This window comes from Aquarana catesbeiana, linkage group LG13, assembly GCF_042186555.1.
Source record: "Aquarana catesbeiana isolate 2022-GZ linkage group LG13, ASM4218655v1, whole genome shotgun sequence".
In the NCBI taxonomy this organism is placed as follows: Eukaryota; Metazoa; Chordata; class Amphibia; order Anura; family Ranidae; genus Aquarana; species Aquarana catesbeiana.
The window spans coordinates 76823208-76839187 of NC_133336.1; the positions used below are offsets into that span (position 1 = coordinate 76823208).

A 15980-nucleotide genomic window follows, 5' to 3' on the forward strand; every position below is an offset into this window, starting at 1 on the left:
CAGTTCAGGACCTCCAGGTTCCTGCTGGCTTCTTCGTTCTTTAGGAAGCTGAGTTCCAGCTGGTCCATGCCCGGGTCAGTCAAATCTGTGGCGGGGGATCCATTTAATCATTATCTCCCCATCATTCTTTCGATCTCAGCCTCCCTGCGCACACAAGCTCCTACAACGTTGCCCCAGCAGCCAGGACACAACTGCAGACTGACAGCCTCCACAGCCTATCTGTGCGAGGCTCGGCACATGCAGCCATGCTCTCCCCCTGCTGTTCCCTGTCAGCAGCCTCAGCCTGCCGCCTCACATCACAGAGCCTGAGGACGGCTATGGAGGTGGGAACAGGGTGGAGAATCATAGTATCACTCCGCCGGCCGGGACTAAATGAGTAGCGGAGCGGCATGATGTATATGTGCCCCAAAAATTAAGAAAAAGTCCCTCCACTACGCTCACCCCCTGGGCCCCTATGTTGACCTGATAGGGCCAGGAAAATGTAATTACATCCTCCTACAGTAATGTACCGTAATGCTGCCCTTGTCCCCCTGTGGAGCTGATGGGGCAGGCCCGGAACAACAGGGCCAGTTGTACTGCCTTATCAGTGGCCCTGCAACAAACTATTAATTTCACACAATAGTTAAAAGGGTTGTAAAGGTTAGGTTTTTTTAAATAAAAATAACAAACATGTTATACTTGCTCTGTGCAAAGGTTTTTCACAGAGCAGCCCCGATCCTCCTCTTCTGGGGTGCCCCCCCAGCACTCCTGGCACCTCCCCTTCATCGGGTGCCCCCACAGAAAGCCACTTTCCATGGGGGCACCCATGCGGACGCGCTCTCGAGTCCCGCTGCTGCATCTATCGACACAGACAGTGGGACACAGCCCCGCTCTCCATGTCACTGGAATTGATTGCTGTCAATCTGACCAATGAGGGGAGAGACAGTGGCTGGTGCTCATCGCTGGATCGGATCGGGCTCAGATAAGAAAAAGGGGGGGGGGGGTCTGAGGGCAGCTGCAGCAAAGAAGGTTTTTCACCTTAACGCATAGAATGCATTAAGGTGCAAAACCTTCAGACTTTACAACCACTTTAAATAGCCTGTGGCTAGACCACAATTTTTTCTCTAATGCATATATTTTTTTTTTAGTAAATTGGCATTTAGATCAGTTTATGCAGAATTTACTGTATATTTCTTATTTTCGCAATAATTACCGCATAACCTGAAAATGAATTTTCAATATCGCATGTGATATTTGGATGAAATGAGTCACGTGATCCAAATATCTCATGCACTATTGCTTTGTCAATTGAGCCCCCTGAACATACCTGTCCTTCTCTGAATTGCTTGTATCCAGACATCCATCTTTCTTGCTGAAGGAGCTGAAAAAATGTATTCTGAGCCATCAGTGGTCCTAGAAGTACAGGATATATACATTTTATACAGTGCCATTTTTGAAGCCAACTTATTTGCTAAATAAGTATATTGAGTTTAAACAATAATTAAATATTATGCTTTTAAAACATACAGTTCAAGACCACTACTCAAGCAACAAAGACAATTCTCTTTTTTCTCTTTATATTGCATCATAGAGTCAGTCCACCCAAAACTATTTTAGTTTTTAGTAGATGCCGGTGAGCAATTTTTTGTATATGTCAGATACAATGTTGGTAAGAACTCTGCTCTTGACTTTCTGGGTCTACATGCCTGCTGTGACCATTATCATTGCCCCAACTCTCCTTGATGGATTTATAATTAAAAATATGGAGAATGAAAAAAAGAGGTGCTGCACTACCCATAGGAAAACCAATGAAAATTAGGACAAGAAGATCTTACTGGCGGAGGAGCCAAGGTATATAAAAAAAAAACAGGAGCTGATTTAGGCCACCAGTCTCTACCTATAATTAATACAGCACTTTTTAGTGGACTAATCCTTTCTTGGGGCATGCAGAAGGGATTTTTGAAATACAAATGTGAAGAATACCTGACAGAAAACATGTTCACTTTGTCTGCTGAATCCTTTATCTTCTCACAGATGGCATCAACCATGCTGACAGATGGAATTGCAGTTTCATTCTGGAAGAAATGTGATATACACATTATTTGTGGGGAGCAGGTTACATCCTTTAGGTATCAGTTTAGTGACAATACCACAGTTAGAGGTCTTCATTAAAGTTAATGCAAATGCTATCACTAAAATCTTAAACAAGCTTTTACACAGCAATGTCACTTTAAGTCATTTTCAACATTTTAAATCTGCAGCTTTCATTAAAAAACATCTTGCCATAAAGGTACTCGTAAGGTAACAACAATGTTACTATCTCTTTATTGTCCTACTGCGTTGTCACCCTGTCACATGGGCTTCCAGTCGACATGACAAGTGGCCATTTCAACACGTTATGCAGGTTTGGTCCACTGTTGTAACAATCAGGAAAGCAGGCTGAGAAATGTCATGCAGCCAGTGCTGGAGTGAATGTAGACATGAATTGACCGCAAAGAAGCTGCCAGAAATCAGCAGCATTGAGATGCAACAAAGGATGAAAAAAAGTGAAAACAGCATTTTATAAAAAATAACATGGCTAAACTTTACTCAATAAGTGATTGCATCTACTTTACTGGGCACAATTTTGGGATAGTGATAGGAGCACAGACTCTATACTGATTGGTACCTTGGATTCATCCTTCTTGGCACAGTAGAAGCTCATCGTCTGGTCACGTAGTGTAATGTAGTAATTGTTCCAGAAGCCGACCGGGTTTATCTACAAAAAATAAAAGGTGTTACAGAGGATGTCCCAATTATTTTATTAATTAATGCCACAAAATCTAAAGCCCAGCTCCAACTAAAACTTTCTCTGCCATGTTCTGTGTCTCAACTGGGAGACTTCCCCTTACTTTAAGTCAAATTAGTGATTATTAGTGAGAAACAGTGCAAAGCATCTCATGTAAAATTCATCCAATACATTTGGAGTTGGCATGGTACAAGCTATAGAGGTAAAGCCAGCTGTTTTCCAATTACAGAAATAGTAATACAGTAGTACCTACACAACTGCGAGAGCAATCAATATTGTACGTAAAATAAGTAGATTTTTCCTATTAAGGTGGGGGATAGCCCCAGAATGAAGACTGATAAGGTTGTTAAAAAAGTAGTAATATAAATAGTAGAGAGAGAAAAAACTGAAAAACGAAAAAAAAAAAAAAAAATGAAGGGGGGGGGGGGGGTGGCAGGGAATCATGGTGCAATTGATGTAGAGACCTAGATAAGATCCAAGCTAATCTTATTGGATTTGGAGGGGTTGCTAGGAAAATAGGATTTGAATTTAGTAGAATCTCCACATTGAACAATGCCATTCAGTGGTATCAGTGTTTTGGGCTATCATACGCTCCTTACGGGCAACGTCCTGTAGGACCTCAAACCACTTTGCCATGGTAGGGCTGGCCGGAGATTTTAACTGCTATCAAAAAAAACCTAAAGGCAAAGCATTTGGTTGACCATAGGGAGGGTGGAACCAGAGACAATAAGGCTACTTGGGGGGGTGTTCTGATATGTCATGCAATTTAGATGTCAAAAACAGTAATCCAGAGGGTTAGGATTCAAGGGCAACACCACCAAATATGGAGAGTTGTGCCTCTATGTTGTGAACATCTCCAGCAAGTATGGTAGGGTATATTTTAGTATGTAGTGAAGGATAAGTCCTGCAAGCTGCACATTGCTGCAAATCCACTAATGGAAAAATATGTGGCAGTCTCAGCCTGAGCCCTGGCCAGACCACTCACCCAACATATTTTGCTCCTTTCCCGGAGCTTAATCATGATTAAGCTCTGAGGGGTGGAGCGAAACACACTGCACCAAACAAATTTATTGGTCAGATGTTGAAGTGTCATGATCACTTAGTGCCTCTGTTCCTCATTCCAGCACCCGGGTGTTGGCTGTTGCTTTTCCCCTGTCTGTGTTCACCTGCAAGGTGATTGATCTGATCAGTCACCTGATATAAGCAAACCAAACACTCTATGCCTTGCTTGTGATAGAGACAGTTACTTGCATTGTTCCTGATCAAGCCTCCTGTTTGTCTGCCTTGCTTTGCTGTTGGATTTAAACAAAGGGAGAGGTGCCTCTGGGTGCAGAAGTATAACAAGTTTTAATAGCACTAAAGCTGAACAACTCACATTTAGGAGGTAAAAAGCAGGCATATGATTAGTCCCACAGTGGGGAGTGGAAGAAAGTGTCCTCAGTTGACAGTCCTACCCCACATGCGAAGCACTGTATCCTCTCATTAGTAGCTTACCGTGACTGCCGTGTCACTCGCAGTGCGCATGCTCGGGAAACGCGTTGCTTGACAATGACGTCATCCATCCTTGTCCTGCACATCACCAGCGTTCCAGGCCTCCTTCTGAGCTCCTTTCCACCATGGCCGGCCCCTACTACAGCAGAGCAGCAGTGAGAGGCGAATGAGAGGATACAGTGCTTCCCATTCGGGATAGGACCATCAACTGAGGACGCTTTCTTCCACTCCCCACTGTGGGACTAATCATATGCCTGCTTTTTACCTCCTAAATGTGAGCTGTTCAGCTTTAGTGCTATTAAAACTTGTTATACTTCTGCACCCAGAGGCGCCTCTCCCTTTGTTTATTTACAGTGTACTGGAACATGGTTTCTGTTCCCATATGACGGCTGCCCTGTGCAGTGGATCTCTACATCCTCCCTATGGTCTGTGGACTTTTTTTCCCATACCTGTTGGACATTTGTCTACATATATATATATATATCATTGTATTGCTTACCCATTCCCTTCTCCCCCATTTCCATTTATTTGACTCATATGGGACAAATTGTGTTCAGTTCTTTGAGCATATACTTGTCTTTTTGCTTTTGGACTTCCCTGTGTATGACCTGGATTGGATATTGGACTATTCCCTGAACTCAGCCTGCTTTCACCTAGACTGTCATTGGATCGGATATTGGACTATTCCCTGAACTGCAATATTACCTGAACCATCTTAGAACCATGCTATCTGTCTGCTAAACTGCAAGTAGCCTGTTGTTTTCTCTGTTCGCATGTGCCCTGGTGTGGTGGTCAGGCAACATAGCATTGTGTATAAGTCCTGGGGGCAACCAAGTACCGGTAGGCCTGCTTGTCTTAAGGGAAAGGGGGCTGCTATAGGTGAAGCACATAGTAGCTAGCTTTAGTGTCTGACCACCTGCATTGAGGTAGACCTGACATTTGTGACATGAAGCTTTTGAAATAAAGTTTTGGGGGCTAGGAGCAGTATGATTTGGAACAAATAAAGTAACTTTGGCAATACATCCATTTTGATAACATTAATTCTTCCAAACCATATCATCAGTAATGAGGACCAGCTGTGACGATTCAACTTAATCTCCCCTTATTTTTTATGTATGTGACACCTGGCTAAAAATAAAGGGAATGGAGTCACCAGAACAGGCAGACACACACAGAGCTTCTAAAATGTTCCCCACTCTGATCAATAAAAATATATTTATTCAACTCTATGTTGCATTGGAGAGATTTTGTATCACCTTTTGCCTGGCATATGCAAATCTCAGCTTCTAACTGAAGCTGGGAGCTGTGACATACCCCTACATCCCATAATTAAAACAATGCCCTTTGCTGTTAATCTGTGCAATCTATAGGGGCATTTTATGAACTGTGCAGTGCTGCTTTGCATTGGTATACTATATGGCCAAACTTTTGGCTATATAGTGTATCAATGTGGACACCTGACCTATATGACCTTGTTGCACATCCTATTCCAAAACCATGAGCATGAATATGGAGTACTCCAACCCCCCCACCTTTGTAGCTGTAACAGCCTCCACTCTCCTGGGAAGACCTTCAACAGATTTTGAAGTGTGTCTGCAGGAATTTGTGTTTATTCAGCCAAAGGGGCATTTGTGATATCAGGTGCTGAAGTTGGACAAGAAGACCAGGCTCACCATTGGTGTTCCTGTTCAGCCTAAAAGTGTTCAGTAAGGTTGAGAATCTAAAACATTTCCAGAAAAAAAAAAGAAAAAACCCACAAGGAAGTTCCTTATGGTGTAGCAATTAGAAATATTTATGTAGATGATGAACAAAAGACAAATGAAATGGTGTATATACATCTGTAAGGCTACTGAACATATGTAAAGGGGTCAGATCAACTCATTAAAGAGCTTGCAGAACATGACTGTCTTCGCACAGAGATGGCCAGGGTCAGATGGTCCTACCTGAAATGGTCTGTGGATCTTCAGCGCATAAAATGAAAGCTCTTTTGCCCCCAAAAACTTGGAAGTGGTGTTAGCAGAGGTGCCTGTCAGGAAAGCATGTGATTGGAAACTGTATCTTCTGTGGCAGACAGCCCCTGTCAGTGGTAGATGGTGTGTATCTGCCACACAGAGTTTTGAGGTTCATGAGGTAAATAGAGGTCTGTAGCAGGACACTAGGGGTTAAGCACTGGTCACACCTTGCTCCCCACCTGGGGTATAATTTTGCCTTACCTGGGTTAATCAGGTTGGTGCTGAGAGAGGAGAAGCAGGCTGTGAGGCCAGCAGGATTGGAGCAGAGCCAGTGAGGTCTATTTATTAGCCAGGAGGCTTACATTTGTTTTTGATGGACTTGGGGCTGAGTTTTCTACCCCTGTGCGGGAATCCTTTTCTGTTTGCTGTATATGCTGACCAGTGGCGGCCCGTAATGCAAGGCGCAGGGGTGCCGAACCCCTATCCATGCGTCCGGCCCCCTATTCTACATGCGGGGCGCTGGACGCATGGGTTCCAATTTTTTTTTTGTGAAGCACGTGATTAGAGCCAGAGGCTCTAAAAGGGCTTCAAAAAGCAATTGGCCAAAAGGAGAAGTGATCCTATTGGCCTAGGAGGAGGGAGGAGACGCACGGCTGCCGTGATGCCGAGGATTAGATGAAGGGAAAGCTGGCACCCATCGCCAGGAGGGAAGCGCTGCCCGCTGTGGGTGCATTGTTTGCCGCCCCCGGCCGCCAAAAATATACCACCAGCCGCCACTGATGCTGACCAAATAAACTGCACACGACTGGATTACCTCTTTGGGAACTCTCCACTTGAAGCTGATCGCCCAAACTTCATAAAGTAGTTTTTTAATGATCATAAATAATACATAAGCGTCTGCTTTATGAAGATACAGTTTCCAAGCACATGCTGATGGGTGCTTCTTCCAGAATCACTTCCCGGTTTGTTTGTTTTTTGGGAGTGGTAAAGACCTTTAATTCTACAATAAGGTTGAGGCCAGGGCTCTGTGAAGGCCACTTTTGGAGTGTCCACATAATTTTGTCCATCTGGGGCATGAATACCACTGGTGCTGTTTTGAGAGGCTGTTAAAAAGACAAACGTGTGAAGCCAGGGCAAATGGTCCCAATAAGTTCTCAGTAAATACAAGAGCCAGTAATGCCCAGCCCTTCCTCGCCTAATCTTGTACTCTGCCCTGGTAACATACAAAAAGGGGATGAATGAAAAATGACCATTGAACTAAAATGTTAGAATGATTGTTATGGGTTCCTGTGTGGTTTACCTGCTCTATTTTATTCCCAGAATACAGGTACTGAGCAATAAGCAGAAGACAATCACACTGCCTCTACTTCAAACAGAAATCACACATCCATGTCACTATAGCTCATTACTGTACCTTTCCACCTGGCAGGAATTTCTGTTTGGTCTCCAAGAATCCATTAACTGTGGGAGTCTGCAAAAAATAAAAACACTCAATAATTCAGAATGATATGGGGATGACAAGACCAACCCTGGAAACGGCAGCTCTGCAGAACAGATTAGTGCACGCCATAAGAGAATTATGGAAGCTGCCATTGCCGATCTCTCCTTGTGACAATGCTAGTTTCCTGTTTATCAGCCTGCTGCATTGGCTCTGACTGGGAATAATTATAGAGATATGGATTTTGGCACTGACTCTCAGACCATGCTTTTGGTAGGTATCTGACTCAAAAAAATGCTGAAGCCAGACACATCCAGTTAACTAGAACTTTTACACGTAAGCTAGCAATTGGCAGTTCACATATAACAAGTGCACGTTAATATATATTTATCTAAAAATGCATAAAAACAGATGTAAAATAAAAAGGTAATCTATTTTGATTTGTCATACACTTTACCACAATTCATAGAGGCGCATGGCCATTAAGATCTACTGTACTTACCAAAGGTGATTTTGGTGACCAATCAGGTGTTTTTGAAGGTACATTTGGGGAGTTCAGCTTAAGCTCTGTTGGAGGCTGAGCCTTCATCTCCTGAATAATGAAAACAAAGAAGTCATACCGACTACAGAAATCATGCATAGACTGATGGAGACAAAGCAGGATGACACCACTCTGTTACACTAATATAGTATGCTGTGAAAAACAAACACCTCTCTTTACCGGTCAACAAAAATGTTCTTAATACCATAGGCCTCATGCATGTGAGCAGATTGCCTACAGTGTATTAGTCAGGTAGTTGGTTTGCCCAGGCTGGGGAAAGGGTTAACTGTTAGCACCTCAGTTCCTGTTTTTTTTGTCCTGGGCCGGCCTTCCGGTCCAAGACAATTAAAAAAAATATATATATTAAAAAAAAATAAAGAGCACAGCATGTTAACGTATTAAGGACGTTGTGATTCAAACACAAATTAATTCATAAATGTATTTAAAAAATGAATTATAACTACAGAAACATACAATAACTTTTATGTTCTTTACAATTTTTTGCATTTTTTTTGTTGTATTTATGTAATTTTAGACAAAAAGAAAAAAGTCCAAATAGCATCTTTTCAAATTTAAAGCAGATTTCCCACAATGTATATACAGTATCTCACAAAAGTGAGTACACCCTTTCCATTTTTGTAAATATTTTATTATTATACCTTTTCATGTGACAACACTAAAGAAATTACACTCTGCTACAATGTAAAGTAGTGAGTGTACAGCTTGTATAACAGTATAAATTTGCTGTCCCCTTAAAACAACTCAACACACAGCCATTGATGTCTAAACAACTGGCAACAAAAGTGAGTACACCCCTAAGTGAAAATGGCAAGTGTCAATATTTTGTGTGGTCACCATTATTTTCCAGCACTGCCTTAACCCTCTTGTGCATGGAGTTCACTAGAGCTTCACAGGTTACCACTGGAGTCCTCTTCCACTCCAACATGACGACATCACAGAGTTGGTGGATGTTAGAGACCTCATGCTCCTCCACCTTCCATTTGAGGATGCCCCACAGATGCTCAATAGGGTTTAGGTCTGGAGACTTGCTTGGCCAGTCCACCACCTTTACCCTCAGCTTCTTTAGCAAGGCAGTGGTTGTCTTGGAGATGTGTTAGGGGTCGTTATCATGTTGGAATACTGCTCTGCGGCCCAGTCTCCCAAGGGAGGGGATCATGCTCTACTTCAGTATGTTACAGTACATGTTGGCATTCATGGTTCCCTTAATGAACTGTAGCTCCCCAGTGCCGGCAGCACTCATGCAGCCCCAGACCATGACACTACCACCACCATGCTTGACTGTAGGCAAGACACACTTGTCTTTTTACTCCTCACTTGGTTGCTGCCACACACGCTTGACACCATCTGAACCAAATAAGTTTATCTTGGTCTCATCAGACCACAGGACATGGTTCCAGTAATCCATGTCCTTAGTCTGCTTGTCGTCAGCAAACTGTTTGCAGGCTTTTTTGTGCTTCATCTTTAGAAGAGGCTTCCTTCTGGGACGACAGCCATGCAGACCAATTTGATGCAGTGTGCGGCCTATGGTCTGAGCACTGACAGGCTGACCCCCCACCCCTTCAACCTCTGCAGCAATGCTGGCAGCACTTATACGTCTATTTCCCAAAGACAACCTCTGGATATGATGCTGAGCACAAGCACTCAACTTCTATGGTCGACCATGGCTAGGCTTGTTCTGAGTGAAACCTGTCCTGTTAAACTGCTGTATGGTCTTGGCCACCGTGCTGCAGCTCACTTTCAGGGTCTTGGCAATCTTCTTATAGCCTAGGCCATCTTTATGTAGAGCAACAATTATTTTTTTCAGATCCTCACAGAGGTCTTTGCCATGAAGTGCCATGTTGAACTTCCAGTGACCAGTATGAGAGAGTGAGAGCAATAACACCAGATTTAACACACCTGCTCCCCATTCACACCTGAGACCTTGTAACACTAATGAGTCACATGACACCGGGGAGGGAAAATGGCTAATTGGGCCCAATTTGGACATTTTCATTAGGGGTGTACTCACTTTTGTTGCCAGCGGTTTAGACATTAATGGCTGTGTGTTGAGTTATTTTGAAAGGACAGCAAATTTACACTGTTATACAAGCTGTACACTCACCACTTTACATTGTAGCAAAGTGTCAATTCTTCAGTTTTGTCACATGAAGTTGTAATAAAATGTTTACAAAAATGTGAGGGGTGTACTTACTCACTTTTGTGAGTTACTGTACCTAGCTATCTTCAGCCCGCTCTTGTCCAGTTACGTGATTCCCTGTGTCAGCCAGCATCAGCTGCAGGGGAAAGGAGAGAGTGCCCAACGGTTAGGAAGCCGTTGTCGTCAGTGCCTCCTCTCCCCTGCAGCCACCACAGGGTGACACAGGGGAGCTGCATCACATGACCAGACCAGAGTGGGCTGAAAATATGTAATTACTGTAGATACATTGCCTTGAAAAAGTATTCATACCCCTTGAAATGTTCCCCTTTTTGTCATTTTACAACCAAAAACATAAATGTATTTTATTGGGATTGTATGTGATAGACCAAGACAAAGTGGCACATAATTGTAAAGTAGAAGGAAAATGATAAATGGTTTTCAATTTTTTTTCTAAATAAATATCTGAAAAGTGTAGCGTGCAGTTGTAAATATAAATTAAGTATAAATACAGCTGTTCCGTGAAGCCCTCAGAGGTTTGTTAGAGAACTTTAGTGAACAAACCACATCACGAAGGCCAAGAAACACACCAGACAGGTCAGGGATAAAGTTGTGGAGAAGTTTAAAGCAGGGTTGGGTTATAAAAAAAAATCCCAAGCTTTGAAAATCTCAATCCATCATTCGAAAATGGATAGAGTATTGCACAACTGCAAACCTACCAAGACATGGCTGTCCACCTAAACTGACAGGCTGGGCAAGGAGAGCATTAATCAGAGAAGCAGCCAATAGGCCCATGGTAACTCTGGAGGAGCTGCAAAGATCCACAGCTCAGGTGGGAAAATCTGTCCACAAGACAACTATTTGTCGTGCACTCCACAAATCTGGCCTTTATGGAGGAGTGGCAAGAAGAAAGCCATTGTTGAAATAAAGCCATAAGAAGTCTCGTTTGCAGTTTGCGAGAAGCCATGTGGGGGACACAGCAAACGTGGAAGAGGGTGCTCTGGTCAAATGAGACCAAAATTGAACTTTTTGGCCAAAAAGCAAAACGCTATGTGTGGCGGAAAACTAACACTGCAAATCACCCTAAACACAGCATCATGTTGTGGGGATGCTTTTCTTCAGCAGGGGTAAGGAAGCTGGTCAGAGTTGATGGGAAGATGGATGGAGCCAAATACAGAGAAATCTTAGAAGAAAACCTGTTAGAGTCTGCAAAAGACTTGAGACTGGGGCGAAGGTTCACCATCCAGCAGGACAACGACCCTAAACATACAGCCAGAGCTACAATGGAATGCCTTAGATCAAAGCATATCCATGTGTTAGAATGGCCCAGTCAAAGTCCAGACCTAAATCCAATTGAGACTCTATGGCAAGACTTGAAAATTGCTTTTCACAGACACTCTCCATCCAATCTGACAGAGCTTGAGCTATTTTGCAAAGAAGAATGGGCAAAAATATCACTCTCTAGGTGTGTAAAGCTGGTAGAGACATTCCCAAAAAGACTTGCAGCTGTAATTGCAGCAAAAGGTGGTTCTACAAAGTGTTGACTCAGGGGGGCTAATTACAAATGCACGCCACACTTTTCAAATATTTATTTGTAAAAAAACTGTCCACTTCACAAGTATGTGCCACTTTGTGTTGGTCTATCACAAAAAATCCCAATAAAATAAATTTACGTTTTTTGGTTGTACCATGACAAAATGTGAAAAGTGTCAAGGGTTATGAATACTTTTTCAAGGCACTGTACATCTTTATACACAGGTTGGTTAGTATAGGAGGTGGGAGGTAAGATTTTTAGGACTAGTTAGGGTTTAGCTGAAATTCTATTTTAAAGTGACATCAACACAAGCCTGCACTCAGTGTTAAGACTGCAAAAGCTGCTAATTGCCACCCCTTGTTTCCTAATGTATTAGCTACTAAATACCTAATTCATAGCTAGGTGAATCCCAAACATGGCACTACCTGCACAGAGTTTGCATGCTCTCCCTGCACCTGTGTGGGTTTCCTCCGGTTACCCTGGTTTCCTTCTACACTCCAAAGACATGCTTGTAGGTTAATTGGTTCCTGTCTAAATTGGTCCTAGTATGAATGTGCGTAGGGGGCTTAGTTTGTAAGCTCCTTGACGGCAGGGACTGATGCGAATGTACAATTTATATGTAAAGCAATGTGGAAATTGACAGCGCTATGTATCTACCTATAATAAATAAATAAAATCAATATTCATAATAAGAGCAAGGAGACCAGCAGAGAATGCACAGCAGGAAGAACTCCACAATGTCACTGGGCATGCCCGGGTCCAAGTCAAACCTGACTGACAGATCCGGAGCTGCACAGTGATGCTGAGACAAGTGGGTGGAAGCTGGGACTGAGATCCCCTAAGCTCACACGTTGTAGGGGGGCATAGTTTGGCATCTTTTCCCAGGGCACTGGATGACCTTGTCTCAGGCACTGTCCTCCATACAGGGGATACATTTTTTTCTAACGTCTTATATAAGTATACATTTTAGGTTAGCGTTGCTGTGACAGTCTCTCAAGTATCAGCCATGATGAAAAAGAGCCAACAGCAGCATTGACATCTTTGCAGAGCACATGGCACTATAATGATGCAAAGCTTTTGACCTGCTCCAGTATCCTCCCTTAATCCCTCGGCCCAAAAGTCCTATTTACAGCTGCCCCACGTAAGCAGAAACATAATATATACCATTGGGACCATTCATATGAGTATTTTACGGTGCCTTATATGTATACAATAGTGCAACAAGTCTGTGTGAAAAGAAAATCACATGTTTTAAACATCTGCAATGTTTTAAATATGCTCAAACTTAAGAATTTTATCTCTCTAATCCTACCAGATATTTCAGCCACAAGTAGGTTTTAGATAATTAAAAAAATACATCACAAATTTCACTTACCAAAACGGAGACAGGGCTGATTTCAGGAGCTGGTGTAGGCAGAACTGGGATATCTGAACGTTCATCCCTGATTTCAATCAAAGGTGTGACCTTCTGTGAACAAAAACACATATGACCTTACACAGTAAGATGATGTACCAAAACTCAAATGCAGTAACCCAAATCAATGTGATTTACATTCACTGAACAGTAAAAATAGGATTTTTAAATACAGCTTACCCGTAAAATCATTTTCTTGGGAATACATCACGGGACACAGAGGCTTGGTAATTACTTAGTGGGTTAGATAGTACCTTCAGGTGATCAGACACTGTTAACCCTAATTACAAGATGAGTTCCTCCCCTATATAACCCCTCCCATATGGAGAGTACCTTAGTTTTGTAGCAAAGCAATAAGTACCCCAACGTATAATCCCGAAGAGGGGCGGGAGCTCCGTGTCCCGTGATGTATTCTCAAGAAAAGGATTTTACAGGTAAGCTGTATTTAAAAATCCTATTTTCTTGTTCATACATCAGGAGACACAGAGGCTTGGTAATTACTTAGTGGGATGTCCTAAAGCAATGCCCAAATTGAGGGGAAGGAGACATAGATCAGAAAATACATAGACCGTCAATGGACAAGAGGATCTATACTGCTGCCTGCAGCACACTGCGCCCGAAGGCAGCATCCTCATGCCCTCTTACATCCACCTGATAGAATCTAGTATGGACTGAAGACCAAGTTGCAGCCTTGCAGATCTGAGCCATGGAGGCCTGGTGATGCACTGCCCATGAAGCATTAACCGCTCTAGTTGAGTATGCCTTAACCTGAAAAGGAGGAATCTTCTTCTTTATACCAGAGGCCTGAATAATAACTTGCCGAATCCATCTAGAAATAGTGGATTTCAACGCTGCCTGGCCCTTTCTGGGGCCTTCTGGCAGAATAAACAGACAATTAGTCTTTCGTATCTGAGCGGTTTCTTGCAGATAGATACTGACTGCTGTTACAACATCTAGAGAGCATAACAACTCCTCTTCCACGGACCGCGGATCTGGAAAAAAGGACGGTAGGACAACATCTTGATTCAGATGGAATCCTGAGACCACCTTAGGTAAAAAAGTCGGGTGAGGACGCAACACAGTCGGGTGAGGAAGCATTGTGAATAATCAAATATGGCTCTTTACAAGAAAGAGCTGCTAATTCTGATACCCTTCTAGCCGAGGAAATGGCTAACAAAAAGACCAGTTTCTTTTTCAGAAGAACTAAAGAAGCATGGTGCAATGGTTCAAAGGGTTGTTCTTGCAAAACGGACAAAACCAAATTCAGATCCCATGGACACACAGGAGGTTTGACTGGCGGATTCAAGCGCAGTGCCCCATGAACAAAGGCCCGGACCAGGGAATGTGAGGCAAGTGGCTTTTGAAAGAATACTGATAAGGCCGAGATCTGGACCTTGATAGTGCTCAAAGCCAGCCTCATTTTAATGCCTAATTGAAGAAAAGCAAGAATCCTGCTAATGGCATACTTTCTAGGCTACCACCCCCTGGGTTCACACCAGGAAACATATGCCTCCCAGACTCTGTAGTAGATGAGCCTGGAGGCCAGCTTCCTAGCATTAACCAGAGTGAAAAGGACTGATTCCGAGAGCCTGCGTCTTTTCAGAATGTGGGTCTCAGCAGCCAAACTGTCAAATTCAGACTTCATAAGGCAGGATGGAATATTGGACCTTGTGAGAGTAGATCTGGATGCAGCGGAAGAACCCAAGGTCTTTCCACTGCCATCTTTACGATCGCTGCATACCAAGGCCGTCTGGGCCAAGTTGGGGCCACCAGAATGACCGACTTTGCCTTCCTTTTTGACCCTCCGAAGAAACCGCGGAAGAAGCGGAATTGGAGGAAAGGCATAGATCAGAGAGTACTGATCCCATGGAATCGTTAAGGCATCTGACCTTTGTGCTAGCAGATCCTTTGTTCTTGACACAAAGCTGTCCAGTTTTTTGTTGAACCTAGACGCAAACAGTTCTACATCCGGGGTACCCCAATTTTGACATATGGTCTGAAATATGTCGGGGTGTAGAGACCATTCTCCTGGACACAGCTGCTGGCGGCTTAGAAAATCCGCCTGCCAATTTTCTACCCCTGGAATAAAGACTGCAGACAGGCAAGGAATATGCCTTTCTGCCCAGAAAAAAATGTGATTCACCTCCTTTTGGGCATCCAGGCTCCTGGTGCCTCCTTGGTAATTGATATAAGCCACATCCGTGGCATTATCGGACTGTATACGGTCAGGATGACGCTGTAGTCTGAAAGTCCAGACCTTGAGGGCTAGATGAATTGCCCAAATTTCCAGAATGTTGATGGGCAAGAGCCTTTTCGGCTCTGGACCCTTTTCCCTGGGTGGAAGCTTCTTTCAGAACTGCTCCCCAGCCTATTAGGCTGGCATCTGTGGTTACGAGTTTCCAAGTAACTGGGACAAAGGACTTTCCTTTTAGAAAATTCTTGGTCAGTAACCACCAATTGAGGCTCTGGTGCACCCCTGGAGATAGGCACATTGGAAGATCCAAGACTTGAACCCTCTTGTTCCAGGCAGAGAGGATGCTTCTTTGTAAATGCCTCGAGTGAAACTGGGCGTAAGGGACAGCCTCAAAAGAGGCGACCATTTTTCCCAATAGTCTCATACATAGACGGACGGAGGGATTTCTCCTTACTGAGACTACCCAGACCAAACCTTTTATGGTCCTGGCTTTT

General features: G+C 43.4%; 1 protein-coding gene across 1 annotated transcript in view; it reads right to left on the reverse strand.

Moving 5' to 3' along the window:
- Positions 1-15980, reverse strand: part of SPTBN5 (spectrin beta, non-erythrocytic 5) — a 367667-nt gene that overhangs the window by 9480 nt on the left and 342207 nt on the right. Inside the window, exons 63-68 of the mRNA XM_073608935.1 lie at positions 13254-13346; positions 8151-8240; positions 7625-7681; positions 2648-2737; positions 1963-2054; positions 1307-1392 (exon numbers count right to left, since the gene is read on the reverse strand). Of these exons, the coding sequence (XP_073465036.1) occupies positions 1307-1392; positions 1963-2054; positions 2648-2737; positions 7625-7681; positions 8151-8240; positions 13254-13346 (508 nt within the window). The remainder of the gene's footprint in view (positions 1-1306; positions 1393-1962; positions 2055-2647; positions 2738-7624; positions 7682-8150; positions 8241-13253; positions 13347-15980) is intronic.